This window comes from Micropterus salmoides, unplaced genomic scaffold, assembly GCF_014851395.1.
Source record: "Micropterus salmoides isolate LMB-PRFRI ecotype aquatic unplaced genomic scaffold, ASM1485139v1 Ms_hic_scaffold_1, whole genome shotgun sequence".
In the NCBI taxonomy this organism is placed as follows: domain Eukaryota; kingdom Metazoa; phylum Chordata; class Actinopteri; order Centrarchiformes; family Centrarchidae; genus Micropterus; species Micropterus salmoides.
The window spans coordinates 14,434,373-14,444,673 of NW_024040040.1; the positions used below are offsets into that span (position 1 = coordinate 14,434,373).

General features: G+C 38.9%; 1 protein-coding gene across 2 annotated transcripts in view; it reads right to left on the reverse strand.

Annotated features, from left to right (window-relative positions):
- Positions 1-8,932, reverse strand: part of atp11a (ATPase phospholipid transporting 11A) — a 57,791-nt gene extending 48,859 nt beyond the window's left edge. For both annotated transcript variants that reach the window (XM_038719341.1, XM_038719346.1), the window contains exon 1: positions 8,451-8,932. In XM_038719341.1, coding sequence (XP_038575269.1) covers positions 8,451-8,495 — 45 coding nt within the window. In that variant the 5' untranslated portion in view covers positions 8,496-8,932. The remainder of the gene's footprint in view (positions 1-8,450) is intronic.
- Between the last annotated feature and the right edge of the window lie 1,369 nt (positions 8,933-10,301).

The window sequence follows — 10,301 nt, forward strand, 5'->3', positions numbered from 1 at the left end:
GTTCTGTAATAAATCGGCCTCTTGTGAAAGAAATACACCCAAATGTCAGTATTAGTCTCAAAAAACAAATATAAGAGCCATGCAAACAAACAAGCAACCAAACATGCAAATACTGTGTTTTCTATTCTGTCCTAGTACAACTTTTTTTTTTTTTAACTATGTAAAATTGGTTTCTTTTGTAGATGCAAAATATTCCTGTTTTACATCCAAAATCAAATCGTGAAGCCTTTCTCTTCATTCATGTGGACCTGGGGCATGACAGAAGTCTAAAGAGACACAATACACAGACATGGATGGACTGATTTACTTCCTGCATTTGAAAGCAGAACCTGTAATAGGTTAGATCTATACACAAACCTATAGTTTAACTTCTCACTTTTTAACTTTTGTTCAATTCTATATTATTACAAGACAATTAAAATCTACGCTTTTTCAAGTCCTGCATTAACTGTTGTGGGTACCTGCACACTGTGGTGCCCACTCCTACACGTATACAGTCATCGCATCACTTCCCTAGATTCAGGATGAACACACACAAACTGAGAGAAGGCAGAGATGGATACAACTTCCCTCAAGGCTGCGCAAACTGAAGCATGAAGGCTTTGCTTAAGGTAAGATTGTTCAACCTATTAGCTCCAAAGACAACAAATTTCTCCTTGTATGTAATTACAGAAAGAAAATGGCATTCCTTCCAACATGTACCAGTGACATATTAACAAAAAGTTTATAAAATGCTTATTTAGATATTCACATAGACATAGATAACACAGTAAGAGCTGTTGCTGTAAGAACTAAGACAGCTATTCGTCATGTAGCTGCTTGATTATGAATAAATGTCAAACAAAAGCGATCAATTTCTTGCAAGTATAAGCAAAATTCTGCTTCACTTCCTGTGTGAACATTCAGTAAGAGGTGAGTGCTACAGACCAATAATCCAATTAATCAATAGTTCTACAATGATGTCCTGCTAATGTCTTAAGCAAACAAAGCAAGGAGAGGGGAAAGGGGGGTGATGTCTGCGGAGTGCACTGTCAGCATTTAGGAAGAGGGGGGGGTGCACTCTCGCTTCACTTTTCTGTCTCTCTCTCTCTTGCTCTCTGACATGAGGACCGGTGGGAATGGTGTGTTCCAGCAGCGAGTCGACCAGCCATCATTCCCTCAGACAGTGAGAACATTAAGGTGTACCTGCTCCCCTCAGCACTTTCACTGGCACCCCAGAGCAACGTTATTATGATGATCCAAGTTCAAACAACATCTTTCTCTCTCTCTGTATCGCTCTCTCCCTTTGGATAGAGGTCTCTATGCACCATTAACCCAGGTCCATCCATCATCTGTCTCCTTGTTCAGTGTGCTGTAATACACTGTTAATGTTACTGCAACGACACTGATACAACCCCTTAATGGAGCTCTTCAGCAGGTACTGTTTGGGCACGGAGAAGGAAGGAGGCAAATTGTTTTAAAAAGCAGCAATGCAGGACTTTTATGTATCAGCAGATTAAAAAAAGGAAAAATAAACTTTTAAAACGCAGACTTTAGACTTTGCATTTGAACCATTAGTGGTTACTAGTGGTTCTCTACTATTGGGTTTATTTTTGCAGGTGTTTCTCTGCTTGTTTTTCTTGTGAATTACTGGATAATTTTACTTCTTCGGTTCATGAATGTTTATACCAAGAAAACAAGGACAACTCTTCCTTTGACCTTGTCATTACACATAGTAATATGCTACTAGTGACAAAGGGTCACAAGATCAATTCATTTTAAAAGGTATAACAAGTCAAACAAAAGTTGGGAACCACTGCCTAATATAAGATGTCTTTCCAAAAAACAATTGTGGTACTTCTTCAAATGACAACCAACATCCCAAAACCCCAAAGATTTTTAACTTGCAATGATATAAAAAAGAAAAGGAGCAAATCTTCACATTTTAATTTGATCAACTTCTTTCTGATTGACTAATCGAGTAATGAACTTATCATTTCAGCTCTACATGGAACCTATATATCATACAAATTTGGAGAATATGGGTTTATAGTAGGGCTGGGCAGTATGAACCAAAAAGTCATAATCCGGTACTGTTAGGCTGAATACCGATATAAAATATATATCGGTATTTTCTGCTAAGTGGGCTGGGGGTGGGTTGGTATTAGCGGGTATGTTTTTACTATTTGTAGTGACTTGTTTCTTATTTCACAGTTTTAATTATACTTGAATCTGCCTCCTTCAGTTCTCTTCACGCTCACAGATGTATTATTATTATTAACGTATTCTGTTGCAAACATGTCAGCGTGCCCCGCTTCTTTCCGTCTCTCTCTCTCTCTGTATGATTCTCCATCAGTAGCAGGCCACGTTATATAAAGTGGCCAAAAAACAAACAAAACACAACTCGTCTTCTGGACTTTTCCTCCCACGATTCAGTTCACAGCAGCAGCTGCGCCGCATGTTGAGGAGGCGTGTTGATGATGTAGCCTTTCAAAACAAAACCAACATGGTAGCTAACAAATGACATCTGCACTGGTGTGTTCACTGTCGGTTTACCTGGTCCACTCTTGTAAAATATCCATCGTGTCGCGACTTGTAACGTAATAATGTTTATTTGGGGGTGGTGCTGCATGGTGAGGGAGAGAGACAAGCAAGGACTTCATAGAAACATAATAATTAACTCAACATTAAACTATAATCGGTATTGTCAAATTTTTTATCTCTTTTGAAATTATACAGTGAGGAAAATAAGTATTTGAACACCCTGCTATTTTGCAAGTTCTCCCACTTAGAAATCATGGAGGGGTCTGAAATTGTCATCGTAGGTGCATGTCCACTGTGAGAGACATAATCTAAAAAAAAAAATCCAGAAATCACAATGGATGATTTTTTTAACTATTTATTTGTATGATACAGCTGCAAATAAGTATTTGAACACCTGTCTATCAGCTAGAATTCTGACTCTCAAAGACCTGTTAGTCTGCCTTCAAAATGTCCACCTCCACTCCATTTATTATCCTAAATTAGATGCACCTGTTTGAGGTCGTTAGCTGCATAAAGACACCTGTCCACCCCATACAGTCAGTAAGAATCCAACTACTAACATGGCCAAGACCAAAGAGCTGTCCAAAGACACTAGAGACAAAATTGTACACCTCCACAAGGCTGGAAAGGGCTACGGGGAAATTGCCAAGCAGCTTGGTGAAAAAAGGTCCACTGTTGGAGCAATCATTAGAAAATGGAACCCCTCCATGATTTCTAAGTGGGAGAACTTGCAAAATAGCATGGTGTTCAAATACTTATTTTCCTCACTGTATCTGGATACCTCATATACCGATATACCGCCCAGCCCTAGTTTATAGATGCAAATTCACATTACAAATATATTCTGTGACCTGGATGTATTTGTACATGTATATTGTCAACTCATTAGAAAATGTCTAATGCTTCAGACACTTTAGAATAAAGCACTTATCTTCCTTTGAAGTCAATTAATAAACAATTTACTTCCACCAAGTTTTGATAGTGAGCCCAGGGATTCACACAGGTGACCAGAGCCCATCTCTCATCATGACACCCATCACAAGATGACACTGAGGGAGAATAATTGTCTTGAGTTTAGGACTGTGCTTCTTCTCCAATGTTAGTGTTAACGCTTTGTTATTCTTGCACATCCTCACTTTTGTTTCTGTTTCATTAGTTGATTTAGTTACTTTTACTATGACATGTGTTGTGTCTTCATGTAACAAATAGAAGGGACTGCTAAATGTAAATCAGCAGCAGCCAGTCAAGCAGTGAAGCAATCCCAAGACCGAGTGGCTTAGCGAGAGCCAGTAAATCCTTTAGGTAAAAAGGTTAACTGCATTTTGTGGATCGCGGACAGTATGGCCGGGCTGGTGATAAATTATTAGCATGAGGCTGAGAGGAAACCTGCTGCTGCTGGCATACACATGAGCATGCTTCAAAAGCCATTATACAACAACACGGCCACCATTCAAAATAAAAGACTACCTTTCCTGAGTCTTGAATAGTACCCTGATTCAGAAACTTCTGAAACACACATCAAGCCATGCATATATCAACATTTACCAAAACTGCTGTAATTTGAGCATCATTAGCAGAAACACACATTTAAATTTTGTGGTTTGTGTTCCAGCTGTGATTAATTCAATTTGAAAAACAATTAATGGGTCCATTAAAATAACCAAAATTTATTCTGATACAGTAGTAGCTGTCTTCAGGAAAATGGGAAATATTTGAAGATTTCATAATAGTTATAAAAGTTATAATTAACTCTTGACAACCTTTGATTTGACCTGTCCAGGGTGTACCCCGCCTTGCGCCCGATGTCAGCTGGGATTAGCTCCAGCCCCCCTGCGACCCTGTACGCAGGATAAGCGGTTGACAATGGATGGATGGATGGCAACCTTTGATTTGCTGTATGAAAACTGTGGTAATTTGGGGGGACAGGGGCATCAGAAAGGCCACCAAATCCTTGTTTGTAAAACGAGTCTACGCTGTATTTAGAAGTACTTGTGCTGTCTGTAGTAGCATAAAACACAAGAACATGTTAAAGCCATTTTTCTGTTCCTCATTTTGCTAGGGACCCCGTGGGATCCCCTCAAGCACCCCCAGGTGTGCCTGCACCACACGCTGAGCAGCCCCGCTGTGGAAGACTCCACAACAAGCTACACAAATGTCAGCCTACATTGTCAGCCAGACTGCTTATGAATTATTGACAACTCGGCAGAGCCAAGTCGTTCATGTGATCCGCTGCCCTCTGAGTCGCCTGGCTACTACAATATTCCACCTCCCCACTTACTAGCCTGCATGAAGTAACAGAGACAACAATATGATCATCAGCCTCCACTCACTTACTCTACAGTTACGCTTGCCTCATATGCACAGATCAGTTGCGCGATGCTACAGCCTGCTGCTGTGTTGAAACTGAAGGAAAACTTCATTAGAAAATACAGCAGGTGCAAAATAAGCAGTAGGAGATCAGTGATTGGCTTAGATTTGAAAGTATAGCTGTAAAATGGATTAACTGGGTGAAGGTTTAGTGAACACCAGTAACCCTTTAATCCAGTATGTGAAGGCAGGGAGCCAGAGAGAGAGAGAGAGAGAGACACACACACACACTTCGTGTCCTGGAAGCAAGATTAGTCACCAGCAGAGGAAGGCTGCCCAGCTGCTTCCAACTCACCTCTACATTAACATGACATCTCTCATTTGTTTCATTCACAGCTGAAAACTAGTACTGCATCTGTTTATTATGCATTAAATAAATAATTAAGAACATTTCAATATCACACATGACTTATTAATACAAGTACTAAGGCCATTCTTCTTACTTATTTAGTTGATGAAGAATCGCTGAAGTAGAGAATCGATTACAACAAAAATATTTTAAAAAACAAAATAAAGAAAAACTGCTGAGAAAAGTGCAATTTCTTTGGATTCGACATAGATTTCAAAAAGCAAAATACAAACAAAACAGGAAATTAACCATTAAAAAAGGACTATGATGTCAAACAATGCTTAGTAAAGCAGACAGGACACGCGAGCGAACATGCAATTGGACAATTTAAAACAAAAAAATGGTACTTTTAAAACAGAGTTTTACCCTGAGAACAAAAGAAGTGAAGCGAGTACAAGTACAATGGGTCTCAGTGCTCCTGCATGTCACTGTGATTACATTTTGTTCTCACTCAGCCTGGACAGGAGCGACAGCCACAAAGACTACAACTCTACATGTAACACTTACAAAGAAAGCTATAGGCTTGCATAACATCCTCAACCCTTTTACCTCATCAGAGAAGGCAGCCAGCAAGACCAAATAACCCGGGAACAGTACAACTGGTATCCAAGCAGTACAAAGTGGCCTCAGCTAAACTTAGTAAGACAAGTCACTGCAACAATATCCAGTGAAATGTTAGTTGTGTCTTTAATTATATTTGTGCAATGAAAAGGAGCTTTTACTTTGAAAATAAAGTGCTAAAATCTTTCCTACGGGCTTTTAAATTTGGATTAAAATGTTCTTGGTGAAAATATGTAGATTATTACTTGAGACTAAAACTCTCCACTGTGTGAAATTGAATGTCGCAATAGAAACAATACAGATTTCAGTCATGGGTAAAATGCTTCAGCATGCAATAGATGATAAACTACAATCTATGTATCACCATTATCACAGGCGTTATAATGACAGATCACATCAGATAGCAGTCAAACAGAGGGACACTCCCTGCTGGTTTATGATGATAGCCCTGATAGAGGAGTCTGCAGTTTGCATCACATGACAGAGCTAATCTAGGCCGTTAAATGGATGTGTTTTCTTCATTTTCAGGATAGTTGGACGGTGAAGACACATATTTACAGTTACATCTGTTTACAGTCTGTTAACTGATAACAGACGAATCTCAACATTCCCAAAGCATAACGGCTGTCCCATAGATCAGACTGGTTCCTGGACAAAAGCCGCAAAATACATAAGCGCATACCACCAATGCTTAGAATGCTCCTACAGAGGGAGAAATACTGAAGAATGCATTGCATTTGTGGATACTGGGGGAAGTTCTGGTCCATATTATTTGGTTCCAAAGTGATATATTTTGCTGCATCGTAAAGATTTTGCAACACTTATTTGGGACGAGTTCTACATTTTAAATCTGTTATAAAGGGGAAATTACATTAATGAAAACTAAATAAAATTATCACTTTTAATTACTGTATTCCTTTAAATAACAATCCCTTTTGACATGCTGCTCGATTTCTTATTATGTAGTTATAAAGGTAAGAAATAGTGCATTGGGAAAAATAAATTTTAAACTAAAACACAAAAAAAGTCACATGGAATATTGGTATGAACTTCATGAAACAAACTCTCACATGCTGAGATGTTGGAAGCATTTTTCTTTTCCTTTTATCCCTTAAAAAAAGAAAAGAAATCGCTGACATTTCACATGAACTTTCTTTAGTGCAAAGCAAATAGATATGTTAGACTTTTGAATAAAGACTGAATTTATAATTAGTTTCATTTTACAGTTGTGGTCAGAGAGAGAACCCTCCATCATACCGCTGGCTCCCAGTACTGACTGATTTTTCATAAAGGCCCAGTATTGACAACCAGATAGATGTTCCTTATCTTAAGCGCTCAGCAGTCTCTTTGCATCCGGTTTCTGTAGCTGCAATACAATCAATTTAACCCAAACCCATTTGTCTAAAACAGTTATCCAGATCATTTGGAGCAGCAGACCTCATCAGCATCCCGCATCCTACAAGTCACAGGACTTGTCTCTGCACGTTTCTCACTATAAGGCTCCATTTCATCCTCCGCACAGCAGGGATTTGATTTAATCAGACATTTGCAACAGCTGGGAGGCCGTGTCTAAGCCTCAGCTGAGCATGGAGCCAGGGTTTAAACCTTGCTGGCTCTCGTGTGAGCGGGGCTTGCCCTGTCTGGGTTATTGTCAAACACATTACTGTGGAGCCTAATGCAATGCACAGCCATATAGGCCGGACACTCCACTGCTGCCCATCGATTTGACTAGCTGGGGGGAGAACAACTGGATTACATAATTGATGTGAATGGCTGTTCCATTTGTGGTCTTGTTGGAAGTTGCATAATAAATTAGAGTGAAAAGCAAATTAGTTGAGTTGAACAATTGTACACAACAAAAAAGTAAAATCCATCAAAGAAATTTTATCTGATGCAAAACAAGTTAAAACTATGTGAAATAAGCTGCCACTGGCTTTGCTCAAAAACTGCATTGATTTCTTTTTTCAAAAACAAGATTTCATTTAGAGATTATTATAATTTGTCAATATGTTTAAGATTAGATTAAGATTAATGATAATTGCTGTCTGTCTGCATCTCTTGACATGTTCTGTGCTGAGGATTTACTCTTACAATAAAGACAGGTGACTCCACCTTTTTTTCTTACTGAAGTGCCTCTGAGTTGTTGACTGAAAGTGAGTGCTAGTGTGTTTGAGCAGAATGTGCTACAAGAGTTTAAATGTCTTCAGATGCCATATAATAATTGACTAATTTTGTGCTTTTGTCTGATCTTTTCTCAAGACATGTCACTCCTTAATTAAATATAAATACTTCACCAAACAGCACATCCACCATACTGACATCCGATCCTTTAAGTGTCATATTCAAACAGATATTATTTTATGTGGAAATAAACACGTTTCAAGACAAACATATAACTCTATAAAATGAGTCATTGTGGTGTTTTTATGGCGGCAGACTGTTGAGCTTCTTTCCACTCCCTTCCGCGAGTGAAACTTAATCCGGACCAGGAGCCGCTTCGAAAGAATTTGAAACCGAGAGTGATAAAAGCGCGCACGTTTTCGGTTTATCTTCGGATGTTGTAAAGAGCTTTGGTCTGTAGAGAACAAGCGGCCAGCATGAGACATAACTGAGCGCACACACGGAGGGCGTAAGCGCTGTAAAAACTTACATATCTGCTGATGAGGGTCCGAAGGGTGCTGAAATCCATACCCATCCTGTTCCTCTTCCCTCTCCGGGACACTTCTTCTTTGTCAGTCTGTTTTTTCCAAAGCTTATTTTCCTGTAGCGCTAACTTCTTTTCAATTCTCCACCTCTGCCCATGACTTTCACTCCCTTCTCTTCTTCCTGAATTAAAAAAGAAAGGCTCCGGCAAAGCTGCTTAAAATAACTGTGAACCTGCAGGCTGCTCACCTACGAGAGCCTGTCACTAGGAGCAGGAAGAGCGGCTGTCTGTGCGGCTTTCATTCAGTTTCAGGACAGTTCACACGCGCACGGACAAGTGGGGTGATCCACCGACCAGGACGAAAACTAGTATTAAGTCTCTCCGCCTTCCTCGCGCTTAGTCTCCTGCCCTGCGCGTATACTAATAATCTTCTTGTCTTGCGCCGCGGCAAAAAGGAGCTTTTCTCTCATGTACGTCACGAGGAGCCAGGTGGTGGCTCTGACTGGAGGTGAGCGCATGCGCTCTAATGTTTCTGGTGTGTAATTGATTGGACATTGCAGTTAATAAGGTCATTGATTTGTTTGCTCGTGGCGTGATGGCGCACCAAAGACAAAATCAACAGTATGCCTAACTGTAACGAGGCCGAGCAATAACGCAACTATAACAGTGCGTAACATTTAGGCTACATAATTTGTTTTGTGTGTGTGTCCAGGTTGGGGACACCCTGACAATCAAGTGGTGCTGTCCAGCCACATTGTGCTGAAATAATAATAATGATAATCTAATTCTCATACAAATCTGTTTTCCTCCCACATGAATAAGTTCCAATAGCCTATATAGTTTTTAAACTAAACATCATCTTGTATTTTAATTTAAAAAGATTAGAAACACAGACAATACTTTTCCTCTGACACTTTATCACTGCACAAACTGCCACCTTTCACTATTCCTTATTATTCTTTTATATTGTGTCAGTTTTATATTTATATATTCATACAAATCCTCTCCCCCTGTAATATGTTTATGTTTACACAAATCCAGAGAAATGCACATATAAATAACTGCCACATTGTTTAGCTTTTTCTTTTACACTTAATTTGATAATTATTTTATAACTTGCATCTATTTATTCCATATTTATATATATTTTAAACCTATTTATGTAAATTGTATATTTATATCTATGTCTAGCACCTAAACACCAAAGCAAATCCCTCATACATGTAAAATACTGCTTGGCTATAAAGCTCTTTCTGATTCTGATCCGATATCCACTTCTTCAGTACAATTAAATACTTTTCTTACTTCTAGAGATATTTTATAAATTATTGCCGCAAGATGAAAATAAAAGTAACGGCTGTATTATTAAGGCATCGTTTTGTAACTGTTGACTGTTTGGGGAGGTCAAACGGGTCAGAACTACAATCCACGGTTCTCTGTTTCCGGAGGGAAATGTTTTCATTCATTTGTCCGTCCTCTGTTTCCTGGAGACGCTTTTCGGCGGGTTCAGTTGAAACACCAGCAGCTAAGTTACAACAATAACAACCACCATATCTGGTTATAACCATCAAAATAAAACCCTTAAGGTTAACATTTAAACCTTAGTGTATTTCATGTAAGCCATACATTTACTTGATTATTTTGATGTATAATAGTTGATTGCATTTTATTTATATTTACAGCCTTGCCAAGTAGACTACATTTACATTTACTCATTTAGCAGCCGCTTTTATCCAAAGTGACTTACATTTGAGGAACAACATACAAGCATCAACAGAGCATCAAATACAGCATGAGATCTACAACTGACAATACACACTAGTAAGAGCACTAATAAATTCTAGTAAGAATTACTAG